At 34.0% G+C, this 24725-nt stretch overlaps 1 protein-coding gene across 2 annotated transcripts in view; it reads right to left on the reverse strand.

The window, feature by feature from the left end:
• Positions 1-21543, reverse strand: part of Past1 (putative achaete scute target 1) — a 37212-nt gene extending 15669 nt beyond the window's left edge. The window contains exons 1-3 of one of the 2 annotated variants that reach the window (XM_085956520.1): positions 20270-21543; positions 6012-6182; positions 747-945 (exon numbers count right to left, since the gene is read on the reverse strand). In XM_085956520.1, coding sequence (XP_085812646.1) covers positions 747-945; positions 6012-6182; positions 20270-21494 — 1595 coding nt within the window. In that variant the 5' untranslated portion in view covers positions 21495-21543. Of the gene's footprint in view, positions 1-607; positions 946-6011; positions 6183-20269 lie in introns of those variants that run through there. The other variant, XM_085956521.1, reaches the window with a different exon arrangement.
• Between the last annotated feature and the right edge of the window lie 3182 nt (positions 21544-24725).

Raw genomic sequence — 24725 nt, forward strand, 5'->3', positions numbered from 1 at the left:
GTACGAAAGAAAACGGGAGATAAGTCAGAAAAATGGAAATGGTGTGAAATATATCAAATTATACATAATGAGTGCAATCGACGGTGAACCACTAAATTTCACACAGAAACTTGAATTCAAAATGGTCCAAAATTTAATCTGTTTTTGGCTCTCTTGAAAAATGATGATTTTAGATCTTATCTCCCTTTTCTTTTCGATCAATTCGAATTTCTTTGCAGGTTACAAAAGATTGAACCACATCGCCAGTCGCCCTGCGACTTTCCCCAAGTGGGTAGGCCGGCTAACCCACCGAATTATGTTGATAAATTTCATGACAATATGTTAAGTTAGGTCATTTTAGTTGCATTAAACATGTGGCAATATAATCAATAGCATACATTACAAAAAGAATCTCAATTATTCAAATATTCAGTATCTGGATCGCATAGGATACATATAATATTTTTACAATGAAATCATTGCCCAGTTGAAGATTGACTAAGGTCTACTCTATGATTTACAGAATTGAATTTAATTATCAAGATTACCACTTCACTGGTTAGTTTAAATAATTGAGGTTCTAATATACAGTAGCAAAATGTAGTTGTGGCATTGACCTTGCAGACGCCACAACCAAATGTGGCTACTCTACCTTACCTTGAATGTCAAAATTAATATCACATTTTAAAAATAGAATTGAATGAAAATGCAGTGCTCTCAAAGATGAAAAATGGAGGTTAAAGAATGATTAGTAAATTATACATTACTGTCGTTTGTTGGGCGGGATGAGATGGCTGGGTAATTCGGTGGGTAAGTCGTGACCGTCTATCTTGACAGCGATGAGGTGCATCGCCAGAGCGAACTCGTCGCTGTCCAGCAAGCCGTCTTTATCGATGTCCGACAGCTTCCAGATTTTGCTAAGTACTGATTGGGGAAGTTTCGACTTGACCATCTCCGATTTCGCCGCTAGAACGAATAAAGATTTAAAATATAATATGCATTAAAGAAAGGCTAAGAACCCTGTGTTAATAAATAAGAAACTGAAAGGCCCATGTCCAGCAGAGTGGTTGTCTACAGGCTGAAGAAGAATCGGTGAGAAAACCTCAACTACATTCGGAGAAGTTTCCCAAAAGAATCTTAACAGTAAAGTTGAACACTGAAAAAGATGTGCAAACTGGCAGAAGAAACGCCACTTTTATGCCCAAGACACAATTAAAGCAATAGCACCTTCATAAAGGGGGTGTAAAGCCAAACGTATTTTCAGTGGTTAATTAAACAGAACAAAAGATACTCGTTTTCTGTCACACCTTATATGAACGACCAAAGATGTCGAAGAAACTCTTCTTATATAAAGGTCGAGTTTAAAAGTATGATAGTGAAGCAAAAATAGGAATCTCTGGGACCTCTAATTCTCATAGAAATTTTCAATGTTCTCTACCATGTCCGCATCTTCCATACATGAATGGCACTTGTGTCAAACTGAAATTCTTCAGTTAATTTATAGGGAAACCACTGAAGACACAATCAGGAAGAAGATTTAACATCTTCATGAAAGACTAATATTTAAACAAAACTTGAAGTCACCAAGCCAAGACACGTCAATTGCTGAGAAGGTTGAGTACACAGAGGCGCCTGTCGTACATTTTTGGTGGAAAAGTGGAATATCTCTGGCACATACTGGATTGAAAAATTAACTCTTAGGCGCAAAGCCGACTGCAGAAAAAATGTCAGGTAAAGCCCTCTATGCCATCCAAAACACGCACACCACTTGCAGTAAGCATTGCGACTTTGATTTAACATTCTATCCAGAAACGCAAACCTTATATTATATTCTTATATCAAAACATGTGCTAACGTCTAAACAACATATATTATACATCAGTGGTTTCCAAACTTTATGTTATTACGCCTCCCTTTTAAAAAAAATCTATTCTTGGCGCCTCCCCCCCCTTTATTTCATTAAATAATACAGACACCTTTTTAAATAGTCAAAAATGTAGGTACCAATACAAAAATGAAAAAAAAACTTAATTATATAAATAATAAACAAGGTTTTACTACTTATATCAGTGGTCTCCAACCTTTATGTTACTACGCCTCCCTTTAAAAAAAATCTAATCTTGGCGCCTCCCCCCCTTTATTTCATTAAATAATACAGACACTTTTTTAACACACAAGTTTTTACTACTTACTTATATCAAATTCATTTTTTAATTAATTTTTTTTTCATGCGACGAATGAGCTTGTTTATTACCACAATCAATTTTAAAAGAAGTCAACCAAATTCATCATCGTTCATTGACAAAAATTAATGGATTCTATCATGAGCTCCACATAGTGAATAGGGCCCACAGGCCAGGATCTTTCACCCATATATTAAAAAAATTTAATAGCCCTGAAACAAAGCAGCGCCACAGGCGACTTTTTTTACTATTAATAAAATTATATGAAAAATGCATTAGCAAACTAACCAAGAACTCAGGAAATAGATTTTTGTTTGCTTCAATATATCTGGCGTAGAAATCATTTAAAAGTGGAGACATGTATTATTGTTATATTATATTAAAGAAATCACGTCAAAAACAATTTAAAAAAAATATATCACACCCTGCCTACACGCTTCAGTTGACACTTTAGCTACGAGTGACATTTAAATTTGAGGTTATTGTTTTCATGCAACCAGCGGTCGTTTTGTGCATTACCGAAACAGAGCGTTTGCAAAAGCGCCATTTTTAAATTTCTCCGCTCCAAATATTTTTTTAATATATGTATTATATATTAAAATAAACATTCATGCACTGAATTTTCACTGTTACGTTAAGATATGAACTTTTATTTATTTGTAGATATTATGGTATAAAAAATAATTTATTCAAAAATTTTGGCGCCTCCCCTGGCAATAGATCGCGCCTCCCAGGTTGGAAACCGCTGACTTATATTATTATATTAATTTTTAAATTAATTTGTTTTTCATGCGATGGATGTGCAAAAAAGATTTCAATAGTAGTCAATCCAAATTCATCATTGTTCATTGACAAATGGATTCTATCATGGGCCCCACATCCTGAAGTGGGGCCACACCTACCTATCTCTGAGGTTAAGGGCAGTGTGGTGCTCTAATGTAGTGTTTTCTAAATTATACACGGGAGTTATCATTAAGTATATCAATCATCATATGGGTATCACATCAAACGCACAACTACCTACATATTATTTAATATATATCGTCGGTCCCTATTAAAAAAGCCGGATCTGAAATTTTGTCATTTTCGGATTATTACGTAAAAGTTATTTAAACACTTTAAACATTTATACCACAATCACAGTTTTTTTTTGTTTGTTTGAAAAATTTCGAGATACTCAAGACGGATCTACCGAGAGTGTCCGAATAACAATGTCGGTTATTACCAACCGACATTGTTGGCTGGGCGTGGGTGAGCAAGATGCGTCGGATCTGATAGTTGCTGCTATATTCACCGGACAGACAGATGCTTTTATAAACGTTTAGAAAAGTTTCTATAACCCGTATTTTTATTCATTATGGCAAGCATTAGGTCACAAAGGATATTTGATGAAACATCTTTGATTGCTCGTACTGAAAAATAGCATTTTGCAGATCCGACTTTTTTAATAGGGACCGACGATATCATAGATCTGAAACCATTACTATTAGAGTGAATTTGTGAAATAAATAATGTGAAAAGTGCATTAGCAAACTATCCAAGTGCTCAGTAAATAGATTTTTGTTTGCTTCAATATATCTGGCGCAAAATCATTTAAAAGTGGAAACATGACGATTTTTTTTTTTATAATTTTGATTTCCAAAGCTCCAATTTTTTATGTATTCCTTCACTTTGTCTTTTTAAATCAGTGAATGCATTAGTGGTCCTTGCATTGATTTATTCACTATTTTTTTTTTTTAATTATAACTAAATAGACAAGTTTAACAACAAAGTTATCATTTGTAAACAAATTTGCCTCAAATTTCAATATTATGATTTGACCCTTTTATATCATTATTTCATGAGATAGCCAGCGCACTTTACAATAGTATAGAAGTGAGGTATTATAAAATTAGTCTCCATATTATCTTCAGACATGTTTACAAACAACCTTTAATAGGACTGTTTTTTATGTAGTTTATAACTAGCGGCCGTTTTATAAACTATGCATTTGCAAACTGCAAAGATGACGTGACATTTGTGAAAAACTTTTCGCGCCACCCAGTTTGGAAATCGCTGTTATACATATTTCATGAATTATCGTACAGTAAATGGCACATAAATCATTGCATGATGTATGCAATGATAATATAGTCAGCTTTGTATAGCTCGGAAAAATTAAATCACCATCAATTGGGTGTCACTAGAATATTGACCTATTTAAAAGTCAAACAAACAGTCCGCTTATAATGAGAAAGTATAGCAGACATCCAATGACCATCACAGTCTCAAGTGAGCAATGCTTGGATGTGTTTTAATACAGAAACATGGCAGTTAGTTACAATATGCTAAACAATCATAATCAGAAGACGCATTGTATGTGCATATTATATCCATGTTAATGGAAGTAATAATATTATTTGCATTTTTTTTCAATTAAAAATTTAAATTTTAACAAATTTTGGATTGAATGTAATTAAATCTATTTTGGAAAGGTGTGAATCACAATTTTTCACTCCAGACGGACCATATCGTCTTTTCCACAAATAACGAATCTGATATTTTGTCGATTTAGAGTTACTTAGTCAAAAAAGAAAATCCAAAATTACGAGTCAATTGCAAACTACAATGTAAAGTTTACCGAATATAATATGTTACTACATAATGTAATTTATTATTCAAATTAAAGATATAATCCACAGCCATCTGACCAAATATGGCTTTATTCTCAATTTCAACGCACTACAATTACAATAATACTCTTTTATGGAATTAATATATTTTGTGTGATTATGAAATGTCAATTTCTATGATGAAAAAGACAGAACATCATAATAACATAATATACATGATCCCTACAAAGTCTACAGATTGTTCAAACTTGGCTTCCAAAGTTAACCACCCAAAATTATTAATTATCGACAATTATACAGCGCCCTTAAAACCTCATATCTTGAGATAGGTACGTGTGCTTGTAAATTTCCATAATATTGTATGCTTTTGTCATACCTTCGTCAAGATAATATGCGTTTACTGCTGTAATATTTGGGAATCGTTTATTATGAAGTAATTCAATATTGTAGATTTAACTTTTCGATATACCGGTTTGTAGAAAAGACGTAACAACCTTTACAATGCGTTAGTATTGTTTTTGAAAAGATTTTTTTATAATTAGATTTTATAATGAACGAAGACGTATGACGAATCGTACATTATAAAAACCCCAAACACCACGGAAATCAAACAGTGGTAGATGAAAACTTTTAGATACCCATATCCCTCGACACTTAAATTTTGTGGGCCCCCTTTGCCCTACAACCAAAACTTTGTTCATCATAATAAACAATTTTTATATGGGCATTTAAACAATCATTGAAAAACTGTAACATGAGACAAAGGAATGTATCGTTATCAATGTAAAAAATATTGTGTACAAATTTCGTAAGTGTGATCACAATAGTCATGTAGCATAAGATGAGAACACAGAAACATTGAAATATATATATTTTTTGATCATGTTCGATCCTTAGAAGATCATATGGGCCTCCACAGAGTGTAGGTTTGTATTAACAGATTTTTGTTTTTACGAGAAATGGATATAAATCATTATTTGTTCAATCTATTAGGTTCATACTCTAACTTCAAACACACATTGAAAAACAATATGTGTGTTTGCCAGACCCAGGATTCGAACCTGCGGCCCACGACATTATAAACCGGAGCGTTAACCGATTGGTCATCATAAATTATACACAGATTATATCTATTAGATTAAATGTAGATTTTGTAACGATAGGGTTTGAATAAACTATAAACATGATTTAAAAAGAGGAGTGCAAAACAGAAGAGAATATTGGACACTGAAATTACCTGCTCCAGTGATTTTTCCTGCAACAGGCTCTAACGAGTTGAACTTGTCGTCGTAGGTGGGCTTCTCCCGACTGACGATCCAATCGGGGTCTCCGTGTCCTGCATCTACACCCTCTCCTCGCTTGTAGCCAAATGGTGATATCGTGTCTTCCACTCCTTCAAAGGCACCTCCTGATGAAGAAAAGAAAAATTATAATAATTATATCACACCATATCTTCTGCTTATGATGACTAGAGTTCAACATGAGTTCGGGTGTATGACCTCATTCAATATTCAAACAAAATTTTAGATTTTTTTAAATTATACCTATTTTAAATGCACTAATGCAATAAATGCTGAAAGATATCAGAATGGTGGTACCCGGCGGGCCACAAATTTCTATGAAAAAACAATACTTTAGAAACATCATTATTTAGAAATATATTAAAAGTATATCGGTTAAGAATGTCACCATGATTACAAGAGATGGCAGTATATTGTGTACAATATATTAATTTATTTAAAACAACCGACCGGGGCTAGTGTAGTTAGTGTAAAGTACAGCGTATAATATACGCTCATTTTCTATGGCCGGCATTGCATGTACGGATTTGGAGAATGCGCTTGTGGCATACATCCGGTTAAAATTGCCTGAAGGAAAAGACTGAGACCAAAAGTCATAAGAAGTCTCATATACGCTCGCCACTCTTCCGATACTGGCGAACTGGTAAAGTAAGTCTGGAGGGTGAAGCGAGTTGGTCTCACATTCGATTCCCATGCCTTCTGGCGTAATTATAGTACATGAACCAGTGGTGAAGGGTGGAGGTAAGCTGTTAAGATCCAATATAAATAGTGCATACTAAACTTTGTCAGTTATACGAATGAAAAAGTGGGCACAATTTTGTCGTATCGCCAAAAGTATACCAAAACTATTTTTAGGCAGGGTTTAATTGATTTTTAAAAACTAACCAATACCACCTGTAAATTGTAGTCTTAGTTCAATAAAAACAAATACGTATGACTAACAAAGTTTGATGTGCACTATTTATGGCGGATCTTACCAGCCTATATCCACCCTTCGCTACTGACATGAATCGACTGTAGGTGTTGATACCAAATGATATAGAAATATTTCAAGTCCCCAAAAAGAATCTCCCAAAAACAAAAGTATATAATATAGTGTAATAGACTTGTTTAGAACCATAGTTTGCAGCCACTGGCTCAATCCCATGTCATTGTAAATATATTTACGGCATATACAGTTAGCCGAGAGCCGAGCTCGAGAGAAAGTCAGCTAATGGAACTTAGAAAGTTGCATCAACAAATGCAGGGAGATATTTTCAAAATCATTTCACCGCGCAAGAGGGTACATATCCATCGCCGTGGCTATCACACAGAATATTAATTTTATTATTTTGAGTTAATGATTGACTCAGGTTCTGTCATATTATAAAATAACTAAAAATATGAATGACGTAATGTTGAAAAAAACTTTCTTCTATAGAGATGAAGCCTAAATGTATGAAATTGATTAAGGTAGCTACTAATCAACTAATCTTACTAATTATTCATTGGTACGAGGGTGGGTCAATAAGTCCTTAGAAAAGCCGACAGGTGGCGCGACTAGTACTGTAAGCGGTTTGTTTCCATGCAGCGGCACTACCGATTCAGTATGCTGCGAAGTTTCAATCAGATTGGTCGGGTTGTTGTGTGTTTCTCGTACATTTAAAAAAAAAATTTGCTTGTTTACAAAAATGGAGAAAATTGAGTTTAGAGCTGTTATTAACACATTGATCGCCAACTAGTTTTACATAAAATAGTTAAAAAATGATTATTTGTCTCTAAGGTATTATTTTATAGGTAATGAAAGAATATAATGTTTTTTTTCATTTTGATGATTTTTTTACGTAAATATTGGTTTTTATGATGTGCCGGCCACATGTGTCCGTCGCGGCGCCAACAAGTTAATTTATTCTATTGCGCCGGGCCGGCCACTTCGCCGGTCACCTGTCCATATGTGTTGACGAGAGCATGGTGCCATTTCGCGGTCGAATTATATTTAGATTTAGATAGTACAATAAACAGAAAAGGCACAAATACGGAATAAAAGTTTTCAAATTGGGTAGTATAATACCTGGATACACATAAACTGGAAATATACGTATACATACCTTATAATCATTTTTTTTATTCTATTTTTTTATTATTTACATATTTTTTATAACTTACATTTTTATAATCTATTTAATTTTTATTTTTATATCAACAAAAACACATTTACAATTTAAAAGGAAAACTTTTTTTTTCATTATGTACATTCTTTACATTAGTGAGCCTATATTTTGTGACTGGGAAGACATATTTTCAGGCCAAGTGGCAGTAATATACAGAAGGGCCATGCCGGTCACCGCGTATCGAAAAATGCACTGCGCGCGTGCCCGCCGGCGCTGTAGAACAACTCTAAGGCAGGTCTTCTTTGCCGGTCACCGGTGACCCCCATGGCCCCCTGAACGTAATCCAATGCCGGTCACCGGTGACCCCCATGGCGATCAACGTGTTAAACATTTTAATATAAAAGGGTTAACAGCAAAGGAAATAAAAAATGAGTTGGATTTAGTTCACGGCACATCTGCTCCTTCACTTGCAACTATTTATAACTGGTTAAATGAATTTAAACGTGGTCGTACATCAACAAAGGATGAACCACGCTCAGGACGTCCTGTAGAGGTGACTACACCAGAAATGATCAATAAAATCCACGATATGGTGTTAAGTGACCGAAGATTAAAGTTGAGTGAGATAATTGAGGTTACAGGGATCTCAAAAGGTTGCGTCATTTCTATTTTACATGACAAATTGGGCATGAAAAAAAATTCTGCAAGATGGGTGCCGCGTTTGCTCACAGTCGACAATAAACGCAATAGGGTGGTGGCCTCTAAAGCCCTGTTGTCGCTCATGCAACGCAATCCGGATGAATTTTTTCGTCGCTTTGTGACTGTAGATGAAACATGGATACACCACTATACTCCCGAGACGAAAGAACAGTCAAAGCAGTGGATTGCGAAAGGCGAACCATGTCCAAAGAAGGCGAAAACCGTAAAATCAGCTGGTAAGGTTATGGCTACTGTATTTTGGGATGCACGTGGAATTATTTTCGTTGACTATTTGGAAAAAGAAAAAACAATAACAGGGGATTATTATGCATCTTTATTGGACCAGCTAAAAAACAAAATTGAAGAAAAACGGCCTCATTTAAACAGGAAAAAAATCCTCTTTCATCAGGACAATGCCCGTGTTCACACATGTTTACGATCAATGGCTAAAATTGAAGAATTGAAGTTCGAATTGGTCGACCACCCACCGTATTCGCCAGATTTAGCCCCCAGTGACTTTTTCCTTTTCCCAAACTTAAAAAAATGGCTAAGTGGACAACGTTTTTTTTTCAAATGAAGAAGTCATCGATCGGACAAATGCTTATTTTGAGGACCTTCCGAAAACTTATTTTTCTGACGGTTTAAAAAAAATTGAGAAACGTCTAACCAAGTGTATTGAGCTCCAAGGAGATTATGTTGAGAAATAAAAAAAAATACAAAAATAAAAACTGTTTTAATGCTTTTTTCTAAGGAATTATTGACCCACCCTCGTATTAGGCGGTATGTTGCCAATTGGGTGTCGATTGATTGATATGGAGTAGTTTTCAGCCAATGATTTTACTGAAACTTAAACTGAAAATGAATGTGAAAAAATTCTAACCTTGGTCTTCCCCAAAGATGTTGAAAATATCCTTCTATAGAGATAGAGCGTAAATGTATGAAATTGAAGCAAAAAAAATGGACCACTGTCCACATATGAAATTAGCTACAAGTGAGTTCACATTGCAGGTTCTTTTACAGAGAACTATACACTACTCCTATGACATTTATTTACCAATTTCCAGGCTATATAAAAAGACAATCAGTCACGAGCAATCAATAAATACTACACTTCGGCATTGTTATAAGTTGAAAAATACTGTAAAATTTTTGCAAAGCCGTTTATAACTGCACTCGAGTAAGTCTCACAGTGAACATAAAAAATTGAACACAAAATAAAGTGATGTTCCGACGATACCAGGGGTGGATAGGAAACTATCGCCGCTCGACTTAAAAGACTGAAGATTTTTTTTTACATGTATAAAGGACAACCTGAATAAAGTCAATCTATTATAATTATTTATTTTGTTACTGTCAAACTTTACAATGTTTTCGTGACAAATAAATAGTCTGCGGATTGTATTTTTTTTTATCTATTGTATGTTGCATAAAGGAAATTTTATAATTAAACTGAGGGTTATTGTTCAGGGGTTTTTTTGTTTATTGGGTAATTGTCCTATAATCAATTATATAATATTTATTATCAATGGTACTGTTTATTTCAATTTTCCCTTGAAATGCTGTGAAAATATGGCTTTAAATTCCTTTAAAATGGTGATTGCTTTGACAGTTGTTTCCTCTGTAGATGGCCCTGTCAATTTCTTTTATAAAAAATATTTTTTAAATTATTGTGAAGCTAGGTAAGTACCTCACTTCATACAAAAGATACATCGGATTGGTGATAACTATTACATTGTATACTTGTTTAGATTTATCTATCTTGCTGTCTGTAGCGCACAGGGAGAAAAAAACATCATACATATATGAAATTGTGCGGGAGAAAGCGAGAGAGAGAATGAATATTAGGAAGGGTAACGTGAAAGAAATGTGTGAGATGGATAAAGAGTATATGAATATAGCAGTAACATGAGTCATATTATGAGAGAGAGGGAGACTGAGAGAAATGAAGTATTAAAGGGGGTACGGTGAGAGAAATGTTGTGTTCTGAGAGGTTTCTTCAGTAATAAAATCTAATTAATGTAATTTTAATAAAAATATTTTATGTTGCAGAACTAAGCCAGATCCAAGAATGTGGACAGGTGGCACTGCCATCCGGTAGTTTGGTAGTGATATAATATTAGGTATAGTTCACTAATTTTAAACTACAATACATCATATCCAATCGGTATTATTTTAAATGCTCGTAGGTAATTAAAAAATATTTTTAGTATATCCTAAATATTCGTTCAGTAAGAAGTCTTCGGAACTGCTTCAAGTGCTCAACGATGTTCATTACAGAATATAAATTATAACATAATATATAACATAGTTGCCTATAAGAATAACTATTTTGTTTGACTGCAAATTTAATAATAATCTGTACTTCAGCATTTCCTGTTTACCATTGACAGGAAAATAAACACAGACTAATTGTTATTGCAAATACTACCACACTGAGAAAAACTACAAGATTGAATTCATTGTTTCCAGAAACGTTGCAGTCAAAAGCAACCCTCATAGTATAACTTGTACACAGGAAACTGTGGTTTACTGTAAACGTTATAAACATTATAATAGAATATCTTTATTTATAAGGAAATTAACATTATTTAGAAGAGAATTTCAATACGAAAATTACAAGTATATGAATATTCGACAGGAATACATCATGCATTAACTCAGCATTTCCCACACCTACAACATGCCATTGGTGAAGGGTGGAGGTAGGGTGTTAAGATTCAACATAAATAGAGCATACTAAACTTTGTCAGTCAAACGTATTTCTTTTCATTGAACTAAGACTACAACGTGTATACAGTGTTTGTTAGTTTTTAAAAATAATTAGAGTGTTATATTCTTAAATCTTGTGAATTATTCATTGAATAAAAAAAATAGTCAATTAAAAATTATTAGTAAGTTCAAGTTACAACAAAAAATACCTACTTTTATTTAAAATACAAAGCCGATCGCCAATAATAACTCAATTTAGAAAGCGCTTCAGAGTATTAATAGCCATTAGTTAAAATTTGTCGCAATTAAGTAAGGCGCATTTAGCATAGTGGTCTATGTGCATGGGCGCGAAACCCGACAGATGCAGGTTCGATTCCTACAAGGGTGTCTTGCTTTTTTCAAAAAAGATTTTTCCATTGGTTACAATATATCTTCTCAGAAGTATTTTCAAAATTATGTATGTTCAATAATTAATCACTTAACAGTAAGTTAGAACCTACATTTCAATGTATTTCATTGTGCTGCCCTAATTTTGTATGGAAAAGAAATATCCAACATTGATGATTCAATTTAGGTCTATCTGAATGCGGCTCAAGGGCAAAAAAGCATCAAAATTTGTAACGGTCACAAACCAAAATCACTCATGCGCGCAGCTGGTCCACTCCATACAACATGAATAATCTCTATTTCAGATTAATTGATCAAATAGACCTACACAGATACAGCTATTTATATTTAAAATGATAAACAAATTACATAAACTTCTATCTATCCTAATAATAATCTGTCATACATATTGAATGTTTATTTTTGTTCGGTAGGTAAAAGATAGCATATTTGCTAGCAGGATTGATAATTTAATATATAATGTTACTAAGATAATAATACATTGGTAGTGCATGTGAACCGATGCAGGATTTAATATAACAAAACACATCTTTCGTGGGTGCAAAAAACTTTGTTTGAATTTGAATAGGTGCCGCCGGTCAGGATTTATTTAAAAAAAAAAAGATGGCAGCGGTTGGCTTATTCCGTAAGAACGTCCATCCATCTCCAACTCTTAAGGAAGATAAACCTTGCTCAAAAACACCGACATTTCTTCGATGACTATGAGACCATATCCTGAGCCCCCTTCTGTATTTTAAATTAATGTATAGCTGTGTAAAATTATGTTTGTAGTGTTTTTGTTTGAATGTAAAATCTTCACATAAATCAGAAAAAATAATATATCGATCACATGGCAACAAATATACAAATCGTCACATTTCATTCTCGCTTCGTGGCTCTCTGGTAAGTGGAAAGTAACCGCAAGTCTTAAGGTTACAGTAAATTACATGCAAAGGAGTTATAAATAAACCAGTTAACGGTGAGGATTGATAGTCTTGACATGAAACAAGATATAGCCAGATGGGCGCTGAGTGAGAGAAAGCGATGCAATAAGCTTGATATAAGTACAGTGGACAATGACAACCGTAACAATAATTACAGTCGAATTACAGCGCACGAAAATAAATTGAATATGTGCATATTCATGGTTAAATTGTATAACTAAAGTGTTCATATATGATTCTATGGTATTTTATATTCACTGTTATTGAATAACGCGCAAGCGGCATTTCTATTAAATGAGCAAACATCATTTTCCCTACGCGGTAGAGCACATAGACCCTATAGTGTCAAGATATTCATGAGGATTAGTTGTTAGCAATCTCTAAGTATACCCTGTACGGATCAAAATGTACATAAAATGAAGAAACCACATTTGACCCCGGTAGCAGAGTTCGCCAACGCCTGAGCTTCCGCCTACAGTAAATAGCGAACCATTATATTACCTATGTTAAATAATCTACATACTAAGACATATTGTATCCGGCCTAATATAGATAAGTTTTGTAGGTCATCACCCACTGGATGTTCAATTATATACCATATTATACTAGATTAAATTGTAAAAACACTTCTATATAAAAAAACAAAGTTCTGTGACTAAAAACAAACATTGATTTTACTAAGTAGAATAGACTTTTAGATAAATTCACATGGATTTGACGCGTATATAGATTTTCACATTTCGTAAGTCAATCGGGGCCATCGATTAGTCGGCCCATTGGTATAGAGCAGTTTGCAGTAATGATGCTGTATATCGCTAATGCCGCATTCTCACATAGCAATTTTTTTCGTCTAACTATATGTTGAATGTTGAACAAGAAAAACAGAAAAGGCACAAATATGGAATAAAGGTTTTCAAATTGTGTACTTTAGACCTATACCAGGATACACGTCATATAAACTGGAAATATACATATACATTATAATCATTTTTGTAATTCAATTTTTTTTAAATTTACATAATTTCTATAACTTACGTTTTTATAATCTCTTCAATTTTCATTTTTATACCAATTAAAACACATTTACAATTTAAAAGGAAAAAGTTTTGTCCTTTACATTCTTTACATTACATAAGTGAGCCTATCTTTAGTTACTTTGAAGGAATATTCTCAAGCCAAGCTGCAGAAACATACAGAAGAGGCATGCCAGCCAGCTCATATAGGATAATACAAAGCGTGCGTGCCCGCCGGCGCTGAAAATCAACTCAAACGTAGGTCTTCCTTGCCGGTCACCGGTGACCCCCATGGCGATCAACGTGCTAAGTTTCATTCAACACACTGTTGAAAGACAAAAATTCCCACATGAGAAAGTGGCATAATAGCGCCTGTACACGTGCATGGGTTTACTCAATAGTGTGTAAATTAAACTATCGCGATAATAACTGTTTACACGCAACAGTGCTGGCTGTCTCGCCAATCTCATTTTTCAAACTTAAGCGAGACACATTGTTGTCATTGTATGGAGCTATTTGATGGGTTGTAAAAATTGGTAAACATCAAAATGCTCTGTGCGATTTAGTTTGTATTTTTACCAACAGGTTCGATCACTACCATTCTATCTACCACTATCATTCTACTGCGTAGGTGCAGATATCGCACAAGTTCCAATTATCGCGTGATAATTCAGAAGCCGCTGAACTTTTTGATAAATGTGTTTACACATGCATTTTTTTGTTATGGCCGCGGTAATACATACTGTCAGCAGTAAATCCATGCACGTGTAAACGCGCTATAAGGCGCAGATGAGTGAAAACTTAATGTGGATTCTGTGTAAAATTAAACCTTATGGGTATTAACCGTTGTGTAAATTAAAATGTGATTTTAAGCTGCGTTGAGGAATAATTAAGTATTAATCTATTCTAGGTTTACTATACTTAAGGGCTTCCAAATCATAATTATTTTTAAATATACAGATAAAATATTATGCTTGTGTACTGAGCTATTGAGGAAATAAGTACAGATGGTACCTATGTTAGTGATAAAATGCCATTATGGGTTAATTATAACATCATCTTGACATTAGAAGGGCATACGTGAGAAGGTGAGTGATTACGCAGGTGTATAAAAATATAGGCTAACTATTGGTTGGCGGTTGTTTATTTTAAATTGTGACTAAATTAATGTGTGTATAATCAATCATACAAGACAAACAAAAGTCACATTGACTTTTGACACAGTAGAAATTGAAACTTCGGCATGTTATGCTTTTATGACGTTTTTGCAAGTAAGCTAACCATCTTTAATTTCAACGTTAATCACAATAATTGTACTCAATTTACAAATTCTCTAAAGGTACCTATATACCATATCATGACAAATAAAAATGTTGCAATTTCTCCAAAATTATGAGTCAATTTCAAACTCCAATACACATTGTGTTAATAAATGAATAATTTGAAAAAGTGATAAGAAACCATCCACAGACATCACATGTCCCAAAATATGGCTTTATTCTTAATTTAAAATGATCGCATTTCCGACAATACTAGTAATTACTATATTAATACAATAATAGTATTAGCATAGCATGATATGGTATTATAATATTTTCAAAAGACAGGGCATCATAATGGCATATACATATCACCAACAAAGTCTACAGATTGCTCAAACGTAGCTCCAAAAGATACCCAAGATTCTTCATTGTCAACCATTATCCGACACTTGGGCCCAGAAAGACTTAATCAGCAATTGGCGTTTAAATTACTATACGAGATACAGTGATGCTTATTTGATTATATTTTTGAAATCAAATTCATATCAAACGTAGGGCCTCATGAAATGCTAAATTAAGACTGACTGATTTGAGGCGGGTTAGTTTGGAGGGGTCGTGTTGTCCATGATATGCCGTTCCACGTGCATGCTATGATAGCACGGCTTCAGATCTGAGGATCGCTTTCTCAGAATTGTGGGACCAGGTGAAATGTATGCCTAGTTTTGGATATTTCAAAAACACTACTTCTTATTTTTCTATTGACCATGTTCGATACTAATAGTATCATAATATGGGCCACCACAGAGTGGAGGAAGTTTGTATTAGCAGAAGTTAGCCACTTGCTCAACCTATTAAAAACACAAATTGAAAAACAATATGTGAATTTGCTAGACCCAGGATTCGAACCTGGGACCCACGATACTATAAGCCGACGAACACTACTTCATTAAACCATAATATTAATATTCGTTTAAGTTGCAGCCAACTCGTTGTTACATAACCGTCAGAAGACAGTTTCGGCTTACTTTAGGAGATTAATTTAATGGACAATTGTCGATATTGAATGACTCAGAGGATGATAAAAATGTAAAAAAACACAAGGCGCCAAGAATTATTTGTTCATAATTTTAAACTTTTTCAATAGAATTCATAAAAAAATATTTTTTTCTTTAAAAAAAACTCCTTGATATGTCAGAAAGTAGAAAAATAATATTTGGGAATTAAAAAGGCCCTGCTATAGACAATTAAATAACAAAAGTGAGCAAGTAATTGTTAAATACTCACCCATAAACACACTACTCTATTTTCATAAAATACAATGTTCAAACCAATGTTAAATGACAAGTACATGACCAACTAATCAATCAAGGTGGTTGAGTCAGTCATATAGATATTTGAAAAATCCTTGGTGAGTGCAAATTTATGAAAATTAATATGATAATTGACAGCACTAATACCGAGTTTGTAATATTTTTTGTTTTGCCTTTAGGAGGAGACAGTTTTATCTATACATAGTAAGTGTTTAAGATAGTGAACAGATAAATAAAATTAACTGGTGATTGTACTTATTACTGTAAATGATAACAGAAGATTATCAAATAGTTATCAGCACATCAAAGACACATACAATATACCTATCATATAATATATATATATATATATATATGTATACCCATGATGGCCGCGAGGCTTAAGCGTTGGCCTATTGCGTCGTGGGTCCCAGGTTTGAATCCTGGGTCTGGCAAGTACACATATTGTTTTTTCAATTTGTGTATGAGTCAGAGTATGGACCTAATAGCTTGAGCAAGTGGCTGACATCCGTTTCTCGTAAAAACAAAATCTGTCAATACAAACCTCCACTCTGTGGAAGTCCATATGATCCTATTAGGATCGGACATGGTTGAAAGAAAGAAAGAAGAAGAATGTATATACATATATATATATATACATATCAGTGGTGAAGGGTGGAGGTAGGTTGTTAAGATCTGACATAAATAATGCATATTAAACTTTGTCAGTCACATAATATGAGCTACAATAGATAATAGTCAAAAAATATTAATCTATTTATAAAATATCTAAAATTATGCCAAAAATTAATTATGTCAGAAGCATTTTGATCTGGAAAAAGCTCATCAAATTTAATTGTTTTTAAATCAATCAGTTCCATTTGTATGTTATTAGGCATCTGCATTACATTTTGTTCACTAAGTGAAAATGGGTTTATAATTGCGAGCATGCTGTTTTCTTCTTTAGCAAAATCATGAAAACGACTTTCAAAAATGACCCTTGCAATATCTTGATTGTTTCAATATATTTGGTCAAATTGCTATTATCCGCAGCACATTCATTCTGCTCTTTCATCTGAGAGATGAACAGTTTCAATTTCATTTTAATTGTACACTTAATTCAATGAAAAAAATTAAGTCTAACTGATTAAGTGTACACTATTTTTGTCAGATCTCCACAGCCTACCTCCACAATGATGGTTTGGCTCGTCAGGTTTTAATAGAATTTTAAAAACTAGCCAGCACAATCTGCAATTTGTACTCTTAGTTCAATGAAATCAAATAAGTGTGACTGAGAAATTTAGTACGCACTATTTATGCCGTATCTAGCCTACCTCCACTCTTCGCCATTGATAAATATTATTAATATAAAATCTACTTTCCATGAATACCTATTGCAATATAAATTGCCGGGATTTCACAATTAGTTAGTTTCATGTTATTTTTATTGCTGTCTAATCCTGTTGTTTTAATTAAATACGATCAAATGAAAGGGACATCTCGAAAACAAAGTAATCAAAGATGTTTAATGGAAGGAGCCTTCTGTGATTTCTCTATAAAAATCGCTGAATCAAGTTCCAGTTTATAAAAGTGAGGTTCGATAATTTTGGCAAAAAACGTGACATAGTAGGAGTACCAGCGAGAGAGAGCGAGGCAATAGGCTTAATGTCAGTACAATTGACGATAGCTGCCGTAGCATTAATCACATTAGGTCTGCCAAATTCCTGCGCACGGGAAGAAGCCGCACCTGCAATAATTGTTCATGGTTAAGTACTTATAATGGAACAATCTAACCTTGAACTTGCGCAGATTGTGACTTTTTCTAGTGTGTAAGAATTACAGAGTGCCAATTGAATTTTTGTTGCCGATACTATTTTTGACAATAATTCTTACATGCAGCCTATTGCATGGTCTTCTCTCGTTCGACGTCGCTCCAACTACATCATATTTTCTGTCAAAACTATCGAACTTCACGCTTGCTAATTTGATATGTTTTTATTTCCACTATAGAATCAGGCTTTGTATGAAAATCAGTGGTCCTAGAGGCCCTTTGTTGCCATTTCGTACATCAAGGTTCAGTGTATATAAAAGATAGTTTTCTCCAAAATAAGTTTGAGTTTATTTCTTTACGAAACGTTTGTTCTGATAAATATATGATTATTAAAGGCTAATCCAGTTTAGACCCATGAGCAAAAAACCTCCCCGTAGATCGGAGTACCTAGGGCGGTCCTTATTTTGTTGTTCACGAAATATCATCTGGTTTGGCTTATAATTATCGTAGTCTAACAATACATAAAAATGAGTCGTTAAACTCGCTCTGAAGGTTTGATCGGTCATTTGTGTAGAGGAGTTTTATAACTCATTAAATTTATCCTTAGGGTGGATATACCTACTATATATCCAACAGTATAAGTTGTCCGCTGAGTGAGGGCGCCACATGCTAACATTTGAAATACGAGTATCATTCAATACTTTCTATACTGTGATGGGCTTAGTTCTAAATTCGACCATCGGATGATTTATGATGGTATATCTACAACCTCAATATTCATTTTGAATTTCTGAAGAAACATGATGGACTTTAAAACCTTGAACTGAAAAAGCTGATAAATCTCTCGATATGTTTGTTTGATAAAATTTTGATATTTTTAAGATTTGATAAATGCAGTTGAAACATACATTTAAAACTAATTTTACTGAAAAAATGGCCATAGCGAGTTTAGCAACTTAGCAACTCAAACTAAGCTAAAAAGAATTAAAAATTTGTATTTAAAAACATTCCGCGTAGACAATTATAATAAATACCTCTTTCTGTCGGTGCATCGGCTTTTCAATCCAATAATCGTTAATTACAAATTTGAAATTTTCATACATTTTGATGCACCATTATCACAAACTAAGATTATGAGGTAATATTAGGTTGGGGTAGGTTAGATTAGGTTAGGTTATGTTAGGTTTTGGTTTGGTCTAAAAAGAAAGTTGTAAAATCTCATAGCCACCTCTGCGGCACATTTACCAAAATAGGTTCTACATTATTTAAAAGCACCTATAATATTTTTTTACCTACTACTATAATTAGAAATCTAAAGGTACCTATATCTCCATTTTCACTCAAAAATAAGGCATACAGACCTAAGTACGCAGTACGGAAGTAACTCTTATGTTTTTAGTGGTTGAAAGCCGTTGGACTTACGCACATTGTAAGCACAATACATTGAAAAATCATTGGAATTTGACCCAGATGCAAGATTAATCTCTGCATCCCAGAAATTAAGATAGTGATATGCAGGCCATGTCTGAGGGGGGAGGAGTGCAGGAAGGACGGTTGCCCCGGGCTCCATGATTTTAAAGGCCTCAATTTTGCAATTTGTTCACAATGCGTATAACAAATCTCATCGTTCTACAATAATATCGATTAATGCATTGTATTACTGCGCTTCAATTTTTTTTAAATCGTTTGCGAATATAGAAGAATTCATGCAGTGTATATCGGTAAGTAGCTAAAAGCTTTCTACAATCAACAATGAGTTAAGACAGGTAAAATTGGACATATATTCGCCAGCATAGCGTAATTCGCTAGTACGAAATCGTGAAAAGCTTTTGTTAAATAAATTATGTATCTACTTAAATAAGAACCAGCATTTCATGATTTCTTCCTCATAGTGTTGGATTTTGAAGAGGTAGAGGGGGACTTAAAAATACCAGTTACACGGGCCACACGTTTTCTTTGAAAAGCGTGTCGATATATATAAATTGATTGTGGATCGAATAGAATAAAATAAATACGAAAGATAACAATACCTTTAATTGTAGGCTCGATAACTGAATAGTTATCTTCTTGTGGAATCATCTCCATTAAATGTGCGATATCATCAGCCAACATCTTATCCACCACCTCCAACAACCTCACTTTTAAATTATTAAACTTAGAGAAGTCATGGTGCATGAGCGACTCTTGCATTTTCTTAATTTCAGGGAAATCCCCGGGTGATATTTGGTGCTCCCTTTGAAGCCTATCGTACACTTGACCGAGGTTCTTAATGAGCTCCTTCTTTTTACCTTCTTTACCGAACATGGACGGCATATCTTTGCGGAGTTCAGCGATGATAAAGGCGTGCACCTTGGCCAATCGTGCTCTTTTGATGAGATCATTTAACTTACGCAGGGCGGCATTTCTCGGTAGACTCTGCATGTCTTTGAATAGATCGTGTTCTTCCGCCTCAAAGAGCTTTCTGTTAACGTCATAACGGAACGGTTGATCCCAGAACGAGCCGATATACACCCTTGCGACTTCTGGAGTTTGTAACACTTTCCCTAAAGACCACATGAGGGCGCCGTATACTCGCATCAGCTGTTGGTGATCTACCATATCAGATTTGTTCAAAACGATTCGTATTTTGTCATCGTGACCTCTCAGAGCTTCGATAGATCTTCTAAATTCGTCTGAAATATCCAATTTGTGGGCGTCGAAGAGGAGTATGATTCTGTCAACTCTTTCGGCGAACCATTCTAAGACTCCTGTGAAATCGTAACCTCTGTCGACTCTCTGTTTTTCGCCTGAGAGAATTCCGGGGGTGTCTATGATAGAGATGCCGTTTAATACTGGGGAATTCAGAGTGGAACATTGGAACCTATTGAGAAAGGCGTTGCCGAATTTACTTAAAGGTCTGAATTGTTTCTTTGGGTCGACGACCAGAGCGTTTCCGGGAATAATTCCTTCTTTTTCATCGAACATAACCGCAATAAAGCGGTCCGTGGTCGGTTCAGGGCCGATTCTAATTCCAGGGAAATCGCGCTCCAGAAGATACTTGATGAAAGTCGTTTTTCCTGTGGAGTATTGTCCAACTAGAAGTATCATGGGCTTTGCGTCAAAATCTGGATCTTCCAACTGCGGCGAGTGGAAGTCGTGGAATTGATAGTGACTCTCCAGAGGCAGCAGCTTCGTCCTGTAAATTTTCTTGAGTCCCTCGATGACATTTTCGATGCTTTCGGTTTTAGGATTTTCCTTCGTTAACCAACTAAACATATTGGAGAAACTTTCGACAACTGCTCCAGATTTGACAAACCTTTGACGTGACTCAATTCACTCAATCGTACGACTCTCTGTTAACTTCACTTTGATCAGTAGTGCTACCAGTACTGTAAACGAAATTTAAAAAAAAAAAAAAAAAAAACAGATTTTCTCGTAGCTTGGATTTAACTTCATGCCATTGTTGTGAACAATAATGTTTCAGGCGTTTATGTCATGTTGGAGTTTTAATTGACAACATAAACACGTCTTTTTTATATTTTGATATTATGTAGGTACCTTTTTTATTTATTAGCTATGGGATTATTTATTATACTTCTTATGACCATAAATATTGTATGCAGATCCACCTTAAATATTATTGGATTGCCACACGTAGACCACATATTTTCCATAGATCTACTGGTTTTGAATTTTATTTTTCCATTTTACAATCTTTTAATATTTTGAATCAATTATCTGAAGAATTTTTTTTAAGTGCTTAGGACCTCTATTAGCCCGAGTACATTACCTTTACGTATAGTATCTATATTACTCTATGCTTTACGTGTTCGGGACATAAAGGTCTTATAAATCTGGCTTGCGTCAACCGATTAGGAACAATACTCAGTGGCACCGCAAGCAGTTATTGAATAATTCCAGACAGGTTGTGATTATGCTTATGCTTTCTCTCATAATAGAAAATTGTTTTTGAGCAGCTACCCTTTAGCAACACTGGTTTCAAAAATACTTTTAAGAAGACAATATGGTGATGTTCTCATGGATTCAAGATCTAAGAGAAGTTAGAGTAGCTTCAGTGACATCCCGTGTGGCAATGAGGTCACGCGTTGCCTGTGGGTTCCAAATTAAGGATGGAGTGCGAAAACTACAACTTTTGAGAGTAGATTAATTCATGGAGTAAACAAATTTTTCCCCCACGGCGCTAACTATCTATGGATGTATAAATCAGAATTGAAAAAATCTTTCAGTATATCCATTCAAAATAGAGAAATAATACAGTATATAAGCAGGAAAGCAATGGTATTACATAAAATTTGCCACTAAAGATAATATAGGTTGGCACTTTGCTTAGGTACCTATACAATTATGTAGCTAGAAGAATTATTGAGAAACTACATGGTGAAGTAGGCTCGGCTCACCCATGCCTCTAAATAATTTAGATCAATGATTATTGATCTTCTCTTTCTTTCTAATCTTTAAATACAAAGGATTACAGGCAGACAGAAAAGCTTGAAAATCATAGCATAATAAGTAGGTATATAATACAATGTTTGGTAGTTTGGTCGGAAATCAAGAAAGAGTGAGAAGGTTGCTGAGCAAGACAAGGCGATACAATAGTCTCAAATAAATACTATTGGTGACAACAATGGGAAGAAATGGCATATCTTACCTATGTAATATGATTTCAACACTCCAATTTTTTTTTTATTAAAATACAGTCGAACTTGGTTATTGTAAGGAAGATGGGACCGACTGAATTTTCTAGTTATATCAGAGAATACGTATTTTTAAATGAGCGGTCACATCACACAAAAAGTCAAAAAAAAGTCGAAAATAAAAAATCTGAAAACCATTGTAAAATATCTCCAAACAAGCATGGCATTCATAAACTACAAAAGAAGTTGTTTATTGTACCTACTGACTTCACAAACCTTGGATTTTTTACTTATTTCAACCATATGCGTGGATACTTTTTCAATATTGTCGGTGAAAACACCAATTAGGTAGGTACTTAGACACTTAACTAGTGTCATAAACGTAATGCGATCCCGGCGGCATCCTGTCCGGTCGGATTTTATTGCTTAGGGTCGAAATTTTTTTAAACGATCACACATTAACAGTTTTAAGAAAAATTTTGACGATATCACAGTGAATAAATGTAAATAGTATGGAGAAAATCATAAATTAAAATGTCAACAAATGTTTCCTCATTACACCCGAGATCTCGCTATATCCGTGATCGTAATAACCGAGTTCGACTATAGATAGGTATTTTTTTGTGTAAGCACCTAGATTTTGATGATTCTATTGCTGTATTTATGCATAATGAATAGACAAGGACTAAGCCCTCATAGTGCAGTGTGTAAGGCGCTGAGTTCGATCTCGGTGAGGTCACAATATATTTATGTGATTTTCTCAAAGCTTGGTTGTTTGTGAATGTTTCTCTTCTATTACTAAATACCTACACTACTCTTTCACTGCAATACTGTCATTGGGCTTCATGGCCTGTTGTAGTGTTAAAAAAACGCAAAATATAGGAAAATAAATGAATTATATGTTTTGTATTAGTTTTATTTCGTTGAAATAGGTAGGTGGGTATATAAAATTCATAATACATAGTTAATAATATTATTATTGCATTTATAATATCGACATGTTGAGAATACTTTTAACTCATTAAAGCTATTGGTAATATAATATTGATTATTATAACATAATAGAGGATCTAATACATGGATGTATTATCATAAATATAAACATAAACCATAAATAATTAGTCACATTGAACTCTCGCAACAATAAACGTTAGAAGGCTTCTAGCTTCATGCATTTGGTATGCATCTTAAGATTGCCATGACAACAAAGGCTGTAATACATTATTATCACGTCACCTGAGCTCATGCTAGAATCATAAAAACATTCAATAATAAAATGTGTCAATTACCTATCATTTGATACATGAGATCACGTTACTCAAAAATATATAAATTTGCATAAAATAAAAAAAGTGAGGTGACTTCAGTGTGGGTTTGATACATGTATGCACACTTTTTGCCCATGGTGCCGTGACATGATAATATGTGTTTTTGCCTTAAGTGTTTATAATATATAATAATAAAGTTTTGACACGACAATAGTATTATCAACAATAAATCTATGCATGTAAAGGCCCCATATAATATAATTATGACTGAAATTAAGTTTTTAAAAAGATTAGGTCTTATGCCCTGATAGAAGTAGTTCAAAACATTAATAATTTATTAGTCTATTGTAGTATAAAATTAGAACATTAATATAATATACCTCCACAGTTATTGGATTGTCAAATTTAATGTAGATGGGTTAAAAGATGTCTATTTTATATGGTATTTATGTACTGCACTCAGATAATCGACGTTTCTTGAGGGAATTTCTAAGCCATTGTGTTCGAGCCATCACTATTTTTGGCATTGTTGTAAACTTTACCAAAATGCCTACAATGATTGCTATTCCTACAATCGTCACTAC

The sequence above is a fragment of the Rhyacophila brunnea genome, unplaced genomic scaffold (assembly GCF_057557595.1).
Source record: "Rhyacophila brunnea isolate RB1 unplaced genomic scaffold, BYU_Rbru_1.0 scaffold_6, whole genome shotgun sequence".
NCBI lineage: Eukaryota > Metazoa > Arthropoda > Insecta > Trichoptera > Rhyacophilidae > Rhyacophila > Rhyacophila brunnea.